This window comes from Thunnus albacares, chromosome 17 (genome assembly GCF_914725855.1).
Source record: "Thunnus albacares chromosome 17, fThuAlb1.1, whole genome shotgun sequence".
NCBI lineage: Eukaryota > Metazoa > Chordata > Actinopteri > Scombriformes > Scombridae > Thunnus > Thunnus albacares.
This window is the reverse complement of record NC_058122.1, coordinates 27,055,743-27,068,551: the sequence shown is the minus strand read 5'-3', so window position 1 is coordinate 27,068,551 and position 12,809 is coordinate 27,055,743. Positions and strand designations below refer to the sequence as shown.

At 41.3% G+C, this 12,809-nt stretch overlaps 1 protein-coding gene across 2 annotated transcripts in view; it reads left to right on the top strand.

The window, feature by feature from the left end:
* Nucleotides 1–12,809, top strand: part of LOC122966737 (myosin-11-like) — a 38,255-nt gene that overhangs the window by 15,861 nt on the left and 9,585 nt on the right. For both annotated transcript variants that reach the window (XM_044331056.1, XM_044331055.1), the window contains exons 12-32: nt 184–302; nt 467–619; nt 1,415–1,588; nt 1,910–2,083; nt 3,101–3,215; nt 3,335–3,528; nt 4,644–4,765; nt 5,599–5,668; nt 5,760–5,920; nt 6,011–6,119; nt 6,913–7,044; nt 7,128–7,334; nt 8,465–8,602; nt 8,683–8,806; nt 8,987–9,158; nt 9,752–9,964; nt 10,959–11,103; nt 11,373–11,579; nt 11,713–11,817; nt 11,952–12,104; nt 12,230–12,478. In XM_044331056.1, coding sequence (XP_044186991.1) covers nt 184–302; nt 467–619; nt 1,415–1,588; nt 1,910–2,083; nt 3,101–3,215; nt 3,335–3,528; nt 4,644–4,765; nt 5,599–5,668; nt 5,760–5,920; nt 6,011–6,119; nt 6,913–7,044; nt 7,128–7,334; nt 8,465–8,602; nt 8,683–8,806; nt 8,987–9,158; nt 9,752–9,964; nt 10,959–11,103; nt 11,373–11,579; nt 11,713–11,817; nt 11,952–12,104; nt 12,230–12,478 — 3,236 coding nt within the window. The remainder of the gene's footprint in view (nt 1–183; nt 303–466; nt 620–1,414; nt 1,589–1,909; nt 2,084–3,100; nt 3,216–3,334; nt 3,529–4,643; nt 4,766–5,598; nt 5,669–5,759; nt 5,921–6,010; nt 6,120–6,912; nt 7,045–7,127; nt 7,335–8,464; nt 8,603–8,682; nt 8,807–8,986; nt 9,159–9,751; nt 9,965–10,958; nt 11,104–11,372; nt 11,580–11,712; nt 11,818–11,951; nt 12,105–12,229; nt 12,479–12,809) is intronic.

The following is a 12,809-nucleotide window of genomic DNA, read 5'->3' as shown; positions in this document are numbered from 1 at the left end:
TTACGTTTAAATATTATTTTACTTAAGTAGGATTTTAAAAGCAGGACTTTTACTTGTAATGGAGTATTTCTACATTGTGGTATTGTTACTTTTACTTAAGTAAAGGATCTGAGTACTTCTTCCACCACTGAAATTAACCTCTAAACTTCTTTGACCTCTTCTCGTCTTATCCATCGACCCCAGCCGCCCAGAAGGTGTGTCACCTGCAGGGTATCAATGTGACCGACTTCACCCGGGCCATCCTCACCCCCCGGATCAAAGTGGGCCGAGAGGTGGTGCAGAAGGCGCAGACCAAGCAGCAGGTAAAACAAACCTCACTATCTACACCAGTTATTTACTTTCTCTAAACCTCTTTCAGTATGATGTAGAGACCTTTGAAATCATCCGAAAACAAAATGAGAAAGAAGGTTTTCTCCTCTCTCTCTCTCTCTGTCCATCTCTCCCCTCCTCCGTCCTTCCTCCTCAGGCTGACTTTGCGATCGAGGCTCTGGCTAAGGCCATGTACGAGCGTCTGTTTCGCTGGATCCTGGCCAGAGTCAACAAGACGCTGGACAAGAGCAAGAGGCAGTCGTCCTCCTTTCTGGGCATCCTGGACATCGCTGGCTTTGAGATTTTTGAGGTGACGGATTTCTGAAAACACTCATTTAAATACTGTTTTGTTGTATGTTGTTATCTTATGTATTTAGCTCCTTTTGATCTTTACAGTAAATCTCTGAAACATACAGTAACAGCCAGTAAGCAGAGCAGCTGTGGTTGCTAAAACACGACTAAATTAACTTTCTTGGGAAAACAAAAATAACGTGCTCATGTTTATTTTCTAAGATCTGTTAATTCTCTTAATTATCTTCAGGATCCTCATGTTTATTCATGTTTATGTTTATTTAATCAAACTAACAGCAACAAACTATGTTTCTCCCAGGATCACGTGTGTGTGTGTGTGTGTGTGTGTTCATAATAGTGATTATTACCTGCTGATGATTGGATTTTTAAGCCTCTGTTCACTTTTATTCGAATACAAATACAAATAATTTTGCTGCCTCAACAAATACAGATACAAATACAATACTGGGCTCTCCGCACATCCCTAGTATATATGTATGTATATATATATATAGATTCATGTGCAGGCGTGTTGTCATTTATGCCTAATGAAGGTTACTTAACCAAAATGTCGCTATTTAGTAATTTAACCATAAGTGCTGACAGTGTGCGGGAGTCAATTTTCTGCTCTGAACTATATTATGAGATAATGAGATAATTAAGTCAAGCTGTAAAGATTCATCAGCCTCCACAGCTGAGGATCCTGTAAGACTCTCTACACATAACCAGACCCAGTTATGACCAGTATAACCATATAAACGGTGTTTCGAAGCACGTTTTAAATAACACGCGATCATCGTTTCTCCTTCCTCAGGACAACTCGTTCGAGCAGCTCTGCATCAACTACACCAACGAGCGTCTGCAGCAGCTCTTCAACCACACCATGTTCATCCTGGAGCAGGAGGAGTACAAGAGGGAGGGCATTGAGTGGAACTTCATCGACTTCGGCCTGGATCTGCAGCCCTGCATCGAGCTCATCGAGAGGCCGGTCAGTGTTTCACTTTACCAGCCTGTTTCAGACAGAGGCTGCATAAAGGAGCAGTATGAGATAAATAAGGAGTTTTTAACTGGAAATAATGCAAAGATATTCCAGTAGAATATAAATATAGACCTGGAAACGTGCAGAATATGTCCCCTTTAGATATAAAATATTAAAAAGCGTTGTTCTGGACCTGCATCTCAGCCAGTTCCTGTCCCAACATCCAAACTCTGACTCTGAAGACTTTGAAGAACACAAGTAATCGCAACAGGAAACAAATGCACTGATATGACCTCAGATCAAACCTTTGTGTCCTTTGGTGTCCTGCAGAACAACCCTCCAGGCATCCTGGCCCTGCTGGACGAGGAGTGCTGGTTCCCCAAAGCCACCGATTTGACCTTCGTGGACAAGCTGCTGAACACCCACACGGGTCACGTCAAATTCTCTAAACCCAAACAGCTCAAAGATAAGCTGATGTTCAGTGTTCTGCACTACGCCGGCAAGGTGAGAATCACCAAGAGCTTCAGGAGGGATCAATAATCAGTCAAACTGTAAACAACACAAACAATTTGATTATTGTTTAAAGGGTATAGATGGTGAACACATTCACTGTCCTGCTGCCAGAAATGATCACTGGAGCGTCAAATGTGGATTCATCCGCTGTTGAAAATAGTCCCGAACAAACGTTCTATTTCCTGTTTGTTTGCTGAAAGCTACAGTATGCGGCTGTTTTAGGAAATTACTGAGCATTTTTAAAAATGAAACTACATATTTGTGAGTTTTATTTAAAGATTTACATCTTCAGAAGGAACAAACGGTCAGAAAGTACTGAGAGAGACTCTGATATTGTTTCATTTATTGGTTTTGGTATTTTAATGGGATTTGTTGACCATTAATATGTTTACTTTTTATATCGATGGCTGAAGAGCAAAACGTCCCATCTGCAAAATGCACTTTTTTGAGAAAACTTGTTGTTTTCTTGCAGAATGCTTTTTGTTAAGGACACCAAATACATAATACACTGTTTTTGGACTCTATTACTTTATTATGTGGTATTGTTTATGGTATGTTTGTAATGGTTATTACGATATTGTTAACACATAATATAGTAATATAGTCCAAAAACTGTGTATTATGTATTGGGTGTCCTTAACAAATAGCATTCTGCAAGAAAACAACAAGTTTTTTTTTAGTTTTCTCAAAAAAGTGCATTTTTCAGATGGGAGGTTTTGCTCTTCGGTCATCGATATGTAGTTAAAAGAGCCAAACAACATAAAAACATAAAAAAACAACACAACACTATTACACTAAGCCAAACAATGCATCATATATTACTGACATACTGAGCAAAACAAAACAAAAATCTATATTATTACAATCTTTTTTTGACCAAAACGATGATTTTCTAGTCCAATAAGTTCAAGTCCAAGCATTTGATTTTTAAAAACAATGTTATTATCATGATAACTTTACACTAAATTGAAGTTCTCTGTTAACTAAAATGTGTTTCAACGTTTCCAGGTCGACTATAACGCAGCCGACTGGTTGACAAAGAACATGGACCCTCTGAATGACAACGTGACGGCTCTGCTCAACAACTCATCCAGCAACTTCATCCAGGATCTGTGGAAAGACGGTCAGTCCTCCACGAGAGGGAAACATGTCCTCGTTTACCTCGTTTCAGCTGGAAGTTTCACCGTAAATCTTTTAAGTCGTCATGGTAATAAAACGCAGTGTGTATCTTTCCCGTGTCAGTGGATCGAGTGGTGGGTCTGGACACCATGACCAAGATGTCAGAGAGTTCAGTGCACACTTCCACTAAATCCAAGAAGGGCATGTTCCGCACGGTGGGCCAGCTGTACAAGGAGTCTCTGGGCAAGCTGATGACCACGCTGCACAACACGCAGCCAAACTTTGTCCGCTGCATCATCCCCAACCACGAGAAGAGGGTAGGTCGTCTGTGGAGCTTTGAAATGAATCAGACGTGATGTGTTGTGTGTTTTTTGTGCATGAATTATGATAACCTCAGTCAGGATTTTTATTCCTCTTTAGGTATGAAAAAAAATATTTGATTTTTTTTAAACATGCATTTTTCAAGGAGTTTTTCACATGTCCACTCAGGTGGACAGCATGCGTTTGAGTTTTCAACTGAAGGATTATTATACATTATTTGAAAACTAAAAAATAATATATATTTTCAAAGTTGTTAAACTAATGTTTTAACATATTTTAACATATTCTAATACTGTTCAGTGCAATGCAGAACACTGAAACTTGTTCCTGACTCCTCAGCCTCTTCCCTCTGTCTTACTGCATTAATTAGCACATGAGCTACAGATGACTTGAAATGCAGAAGATCCTTCTTTTCTAATCCAGACATTCTTTTGAGGTGCCAGACATTCCCTCAGCATCCTCAGTATCCTTAGCATCCTTTGCCCCCTCAGCATCCTCAGCATACTTATCCTCCTCAGCATCCTCAGCTCCCTCAGTATCCTTAGCCCTCTCAAAACTGCAAGTTACATTCTAATAACATAAATCAATTGATTTACAACCAAAAAAGTTACTGCAGATGAAGTATTTTCAAGAACAACAAAGTTGCAGTAATAGTATAATTGTAGTTGATGATTAATCATCATTTTCTCCCGACATACAATCAGTACTTGGAAATTTTAACATTTGTATTACTCCTTAGTTGTTACTTGATGTTACAAAATTTTATTTACCTGCAATGGTCTACTACCACGGAAGGATTGGCAAGATGTTCCTGAGCTGCTGAGCATTTCCGGCCAGCCGGCGGCCATCTTGGTTTTGAGAACTTTGTGTTGCATTTATAAAGGCTGGCCAATGGATGGCAGTGTATGGGATGACGCACTAGAGTCCACTGTGTTGGCTGATATGCAACTATACCATTAAAACCCCATGCATATATAAGAAAACGGCTTTTGAATAGCTGTCCACTGTAGTGACCACCATGCATGAAAGGGTTAAGCTACAGTCTGTGGAGAGGAGATAATGACTGACTGACTGTACGTTCAGTGATTGTTGGTTGGCTGCTGTGCTGCAGGCCGGTAAGATGGACTCCAACCTGGTTCTGGAGCAGCTCAGGTGCAACGGAGTGCTGGAGGGCATCCGGATCTGCAGGCAGGGATTCCCCAACCGCATCGTGTTCCAGGAGTTCAGGCAGAGGTGAGTCTGCAGGGCTCAGGATGGGGTTCAATAGCACTTTATCAAATTCTGAATCTTTTTGAATCTGAATCTGCAACCTCACCACTAGATGGCACTAAATCCTACACGCTGGACCTTTAATTCAATTCTGAAGGATCTGGGAAATAGTACTCCTGTCTGATTGTTTTTAAATTTAGTGTTCTTACTTAGATTGTTCTGGAAAATCACACCTGTTTATGACTCTCCCGGGTCAAAATTGACCCGGGAGGACAACAGGACAGTTTTCATTTTTAAAAATGCTCAGTGGTTGAAAACTAATCAGCAACAATTCTGAAAACTGATTAATTGTTAAAGTCATTTATCCAGAGTCCATAACCTCGATGAGACTGAAGTTCTAGATGCTAATCTTAGCATGCTAACGAGCTGATGTTCATCAGTGGTTTCAAATCCTGACTAAGAAATTATGAATTATTTTTAACTATAGTTGAGATCAGAGGAAAATATGTTGATGGATTGTGGCAGACTGGTTTATGTAAAAGTTTAGTCAGGATACTGTTTTAAAACCATCTCAATTTTTTTGATGACAGCACATAATGACACCTGTTGTCTTCACGGGTCTAAATTGACCCGTGAAGACAACAGGAGGGTTAACTGGATTGTATTATTGTTGTAACTATGTTTTTATGCTGCCGGGTCTCTGCTGATGAAGGATGTAACTGATGATGTGTTCACTGGTTTGATAAATAATAGGAATAAAAAGAGTAGTTCCTAGTTTTGGCTTGTTTTAAGGAGTACTGTGTGATCATTTAATATCACAGTAAAGTGTCAAACTGTCTGTTGTTTCCTGTTTGCAGGTATGAGGTCCTGGCTGCTAACGCCATCCCTAAAGGCTTCATGGACGGGAAGCAGGCGTGTTGTCTGATGGTGAGCTGGATGGAGCTGAACACATGGAAAAAAAATATTTGTGCATATTGAGTTTGACTCATCGGTTGTTTCCTGCTCTCCTCTCCTTCAGGTAAAGCACCTGGATCTGGATCCTAACCTGTATCGTATCGGTCAGAGTAAGATGTTCTTCAGGACGGGAGTTCTGGCTCAGCTGGAGGAGGAGCGAGACCTCAAACTGACTGTCATCATCATCTCCTTCCAGGCACAAGCAAGAGGCTTCCTGGCCCGCAAGTAAGAGAAAAATACTTAGACTGATATTAGTGTCCCGGTGCCTCTAAATGAAGCTTTCGTCTGATTTCTTCTTCGTGTGTTTGTTTTCAGGGCGTTCAGTAAACGTCAGCAGCAGCTGACCGCCATGAAGGTCATCCAGAGGAACTGCGCCTGTTACCTCAAACTCAGAAACTGGCAGTGGTGGAGACTCTTCACTAAGGTTACACACACACACACACACACACACACACACACACACACACACACACACACACACACACTGACTGTTTACATTACATTAGTCTAGTAAATATGAGCATAGTATGTTAGATATTACTTAAAAATGAGCATGTTAACATGCTAAAATACAAAATGTTACATACATGTCAGGTTAGCAAAATACTTTCGTCAAAGTCACATTTGATTGGATCAATTTGTGTTTACGCCTCTGAGCTCAAGATGACTCATCAAACATTGGAAACTGTTTTACAGGAAGTAAAAAGACAAACAAGACAGACATTTTTTTTAAACATATATTTGGCATTAACAAGAGATAATTGAACAGTTAACACAAGGACACAGGATTAAAACTTTCACTTTCACTGTTTCTTTAAACATGTTAGCGTTAGCTGTGCTTTAGTACTGAATGCTAGCATAACATTAGCATTTTGTCAGGCTGATATCACCACAGCTGAGCCTGAAACTGAGGCTGACAAAGTCCTGCTTAGACTGATGAAAGTTGAGCCAGATAGCTGAACCTAAGGTCCTATAATGGCCGCCGTACAGAGATAAACTCTTTTGATTCGGGTAACAACGAGGCCCTTTTCTCTGGAACCATTATCAGGATAAATGTCTACTAGAGAAATGACAAAGTAATCTCTTCATTTATTATCCAACATGACTTTTTCTTGTTTGTGGCGTCTCCTGTAAATGACATGAAATCATGCACTTTATATCTGGAAGGAAAAGAAATCAAACTAACTCCTGGATGTGTGTGTGTGTCCGTCTTTCAGGTGAAGCCTCTGCTGCAGGTAACCAGACAGGAAGAGGAAATGGGTCAGAAGGAGGAGGAACTAAAGGTGGCGAAAGAGGTGGCGGCCAAGACCGAAGCTGAACTGAAGGACATCACCCAGAAACACACTCAGGTGACACAAATACAGGTTTTTACAATGTTTTCTATTTTTAAAAACTACATTTCTAGACATGATTCAAGTGTCTGTTTGCGTAGCTGATGGAAGAGCGAGCCCAGCTGGAGTCGAAGCTTCAGGCGGAGACGGACCTGTGCGCCGAGGCCGAGGAGATGAGGGTGAGACTGGAGGCCAAGAAGCAGGAGCTGGAGGAGGTGCTGCACGAGATGGAGGCCCGGCTGGAGGAGGAGGAGGAGCGCAGCAACTCACTGCAGCAGGAGAGGAAGGACATGGAGCAGCAGCTACAGGTGAACACAGTATTATTATTATGATTTTAGCCATAAAAACACAGCACTACCATAGTACTGTGTCTTATTTTCAGGACTTCAACCAACTAATTATTGATTAATCTATTTGTTTTGTCCAACAAACATTCTGAAATCCAAATATATATTAACTTTAAAATGATAAAAACTTGAGAAATGCTGCAAATCTTCACATTTGAGAAGCTGCAATCAGCAAATGTTTGACATTTTGGATGAAGTGCTATAAAATTATGATTATGATTTACTGCTGACTTTTCCTCTGATATCTTTGAGGTGAAATATCTCAACAGTTATTGGATGGATTTCTGAAACATTTTGTACAGAAGTTCATGATCCTCAGAGGAATTTTAGAAGAAGAACTTGAATTTCTTCCATACTTTGGTTTATGACCAAATACCTGCAAAACAAATGACACACAGCTGTACTATGTGTTAATTAGCAAATATTAGCATGCTAACATGCTAAACTAACATTTATAAATTACATCAGCTTGTTAGCATGCTAAGATTAGCATCTAGAAGTTCAGTTTATTTTATTTTACTCCTTTTTTGCTTCTTACCAGATGTGTAAAAAAATATGAATTCTTAAGTGACATAATTAAAGATTAGGAAAATACCCTTTTTTTAAGATTAGTAAATTTTAGAATATTTTTTTAACAGCAGCTTAACTTAGGAACACTCGAGCTCAGCAGATATATTTGCCTATATTGACTTATTGTAGATATATTGATAATGATGGCTTACTGTAAAATGTGCACCTCAGTACATATTTTGGTCAAAACTCAAAGATGTTTGTTTATGTTATGTGTTAAAAATAATTTCAGCGTTATCTGTTTGTTTTTTTTAAATCTCAAATATCAATATTGGTATCTGCTTTCAAGAAATATTATATTTGACTATAGTGAACACAGATACACTTGGAAAGTTCTTATAATAATAATAGAACAGTTTTGTAATTCTGTTTTACTCCTTTTTGCGTTTTGTTACACGCTTCTCTTGTACCTGATCCATGAGTAAGTTTTGCTCCAGTATCTTCTGACTCTTTTGGGCGTTTTAAACTGTGCTTTCCTTTATTTATGAGCTATACGTTACCTCACGTGTATTTTCCTGCAGCTTTTGGAAGGCCACCTGGCGGAGGAAGAAGACGCTCGGCAGAAGCTGACGCTGGAGCGAGTGGCTGTGGAGGGAAAGGTGAAGAAACTGGAGGAGGACATTCTGCTCATGGAGGACCAGAATAACAAACTGCAGAAGGTATAAAAGGAGCAGTTTTGTGTGTTTTTAAACATTTCACACGCAGCGCATGCCGTACTCACATGCTCTCATGTTTGCAGGAGCGAAAGCTTCTAGAGGAGAGGCTGGCTGATATGAACTCCAACCTGGCCGAGGAGGAGGAGAAGTCCAAGAACCTGACCAAACTCAAGACCAAGCATGAGTCCATGATCTCCGAACTAGAGGGTCAGTCAGCACAAGCACAATCCTCTGTCTGCTTGTATCTGCTCAATACTGTGGAACTTCATTAGTCCTTGAGTTTAGAATATTAAATAATGACCCTAATGATATGTTTTAACCAAAAAAGAACGTTTTATAGAGTTGTATTCACTATATCGAGTGTCTTTTTCCTCACTATGTGTCCAGTGCGTCTGAAGAAGGAGGAGAAGGGTCGTCAGGACATGGAGAAGGCCAAGAGGAAGGTGGAGGCGGAGCTGGCCGACCTCCAGGAGCAGCAGGCTGACCTGCAGGCCCAACTAGCCGAGCTCCGAGCCCAGCTGGCCGCCAGGGAAGAGGAGCTCCAGGCCACAGTGGCCCGGTAAGACGGACGAAGAGGATGTCCATTAAAATCCCACAAGACAATCTGGTGTTTAAACGACATACTGAGGTTTCAGGTTCTGGAGACCCTGAATATTCAGAGCAAATTTCAAGGAAATCTGGTCATCAGATATCATGTTTACAAAGCTGATAATTTGTCCTGATTGGTGCTGAAGGCGTGTAACCTGCTAATCAGACTGAATCGTCATTTCATTTTCACTTGTTTTGAATTTCTTGTTGGGATGTTTTGTTTTATTTTGACCAAACCAGTGACATATCCATCCTGTCAACGTCATTTTCAGTCAACAGAAGCAAGTAATGGTTGCTACCGAGGAGTTGTTAACTTAAAGTCCCCTTCCACTGTTTTGACATTCATCAGCTGAAAGTAGAAAGTTTTACCTGGTTAAATCTGCTCCTTCTTCCTGATTTCACTTTCATATTCATAGATTCAGAATTTTGTAATGAGGGAGAAGGAGTAGATGCCATTTTAAGGATTTTAAAATAGTGATTATACTTTTTTTTGTGGGTAAACATATGAAATGTTAACCTTAAAAGACCTTATTCAGAGGTGAAACTTTCTTCTTGTGTCCGCAGCTTGGAGGAGGAGAGCAGTCAGCGCGGGGCGGCGGTGAAGCGTGTTCGGGAGCTGGAGCTCCTGCTTTCAGAGCTGCAGGAGGACATGGAGGCAGAGAAAACAGCCAGAGGGAAGGTCGAGGCGGCGCGACGGGACCTCGGCGAGGAGCTGAACGCTCTACGCAGCGAGCTGGAGGACAGCCTGGATACCACCGCTGCCCAGCAGGAGCTACGGTCTGTTCAAACTGACGTATCTCACATATCATGTATGTCAACTGACTGATCCACAGTCTGAAGATCAGTAATGTTTGTTAGTGTTTGTACCTTACAGGCTGAAAACAGGTTGTGAATGAATGTTCTCAAGTGTATAAATTATTCATTCATATAGCCCAATTTTATTTATTTTTATTACAAATTTGCCTTAAAGGGCTTTAAATCTTAGACCTTGATGCAGAAAAACTCTCCAGAAATCTATTAACAGGTTTAAAAAGGAGGAGAAACCGCAGGAAAAGCATCAGAAGAAAGACATTTATGTAACATGTTGTGCTATGAAGGTTTATTCATATAGCAACTTTCAACAACAAGGCAATTAATTATGATCTACATAAGCCATAGAAAGGCGAAAATAAAAAGACATTAATTCAAGATATTAAAGAAACACAAGGTGACATGAAGACATAAGTCATAGAAGATAAAAATACGAATTAAATGTAATAAAAACAGTGCAGCCAATTTGATTAAATAAAAGGTTTGTCTGCTGGTTAAGACGCATGTCATGTAAACACAACGTCCAACCTTTGTTACATGTCTCATGTCTCAACTGTCGTTATCCAATAAAGGCATAAAAATGCCCCAAAAAATATTTTAAAAAAGAAAAAAAAAAAGAAAAGTTTCAAGCCTCAATACATTTTTCTTCAGTTTTCTCACCAGTTGCTTCATATGGAGCTTTAAAAAAGATAAAGAAAAAACATATTTATCTACAGATAGTGGCTCAATCTCTGCAGTAGAAACAGTGGTGACAGGTGGAAGGTTTTATTGTAATTTATAAACAACATTACTTTCCTTTTTCTGCACTTAGAACCAATTTCAAATAATTTAGTAGCAAAGTAAATAACAGTGTCGTCTGCATACAAGCGGAATTTTGTAAGCTGCCGTAATCAGATTTCTAGGCTGCGTTACTGTCGTATGTGTTCTTGTGTTGATGTGTGGCGTGTTTTGCGGTCGGCAGGGCGAAGCGTGAACAGGAAGTGGCCATGCTGAAGAAAGCCATGGAGGACGAGGGGCGGAGCCACGAGGCCCAAATCCAGGACCTGAGACAGAAACACAGTCAGGCTGTGGAGGAGCTCAACGAGCATCTGGAGCAGGCCAAGAGGGTACACACACACACACACACACACAAACACACACACACACACACACACACACACACACACACACACACACACATACACACACAAACACACACACACACACACACACACAAACACACACACACACACACATTACCCCAAAATGTATTGATTTATTCTGTGGGCACATGTTAAATTAACTCATTCTGAGCCCCCTAGTGGCCATATGTCATGGTTACAGTGCACTGTTATTCATGCAAACGACTCTCTCTCTCACTCACCTGTCCGTCCAGGTGAGGGCCAGCCTGGAGAAAGCCAAGCAGGCTCTGGAGAAGGAGACGGCCGACCTGAGCGCCGACCTGCGATCCCTCGCCAGCGCCAAGCAGGACGTGGAGCACAAGAAGAAGAAAGTGGAGGGTCAGCTGAACGACCTGCACTCACGCTTCAACGAGAGCGAGCGGCAGAGGATCGAGCTGGGGGAGCGGGTCTCCAAGATGACCGTGAGTAATAATATCGAAGCATTTTCATTGACAATTAATCTGTTAATTATTTTCCCAATTAACTGATTAGTCGGTTGATCCATACAATGTCAGAAAATGATGAAAAATGTTCCTTCCTCTTGTTCTCTGCCAGCTGGAGCTGGACAGTATGACAGGTCTGCTGAACGAGGCGGAGGGAAAGAACATCAAGCTGAGTAAAGACGTCTCCAGTCTTTCCTCACAGCTCCACGATGCGCAGGTGAGAGACGACTATATTCTGTTCTTCAACATGGACGCCAGTTGGGTGTAAAACTTCCAGACCGCAATGAAATATCGTTACTAGAGCTCAACTGATGCATCTTTTCCTCACAATCTCTCCTTCTTGTCCTCCAGGAGCTGCTGTCAGAGGAGACCCGTCAGAAGCTGAACGTGTCCGGACGTCTCCGTCAGATGGAGGAGGACAGGAACAACCTGATGGAGCAGCTGGAGGAGGAGACCGAGGCCAAACGGGCCGTGGAGAGGCAGGTCTCCAGCCTCAACATGCAGGTCAGTAACTTCAGAGAAGCTCAGAGACAAATCAGTGTTGTTAGAGAAGAGTAAACGGTGTCATTCTGTCTACTAATCTATCTAATCAAACTCCTTTAACCTCTCACTGTCTCACCTTCTGTCAGCTGTCCGACTCCAAGAAGAAGCTGGACGAGATGTCGGGGACTGTGGAGCTGTTGGAGGAGGGAAAGAAGCGTCTGCAGCGTGAGCTGGAGGCGACCAACAGCGAGTACGAGGAGAAGGCCTCGGCGTACGACAAGCTGGACAAGAGCCGGAGCCGCATGCAGCAGGAGCTGGAGGACGTCCTCATGGACCTGGACAGCCAGCGGCAGCTTGTGTCCAACCTGGAGAAGAAGCAGAAGAAGTTTGATCAGGTCAGCCGGCTCTAGAGGGGTTTCTGGAGGATTTCATTGTGTGTTTGACTCCACAAACAGACGTAAAGGCCAGATTATACAATTTATAGATATTTAGAGTACATAATCTTATCTCCATTAAGGCTGACACTGTCCTCAGACAGTTATTAGACAAAGATGAGTGAAACATCATCTGTAGAAGCACGAAAGGGGAGAAAGAAACTTTTTAAAACTAATTTTAGACAACAATTTTCTACTTTTTGTAGGTTTTGTTGAGTTATGGGACATGATTTAATTAATTTTAGACACCCAAATCATTTTGAAAAGTCTGTCACACTGGCATCCAATGATA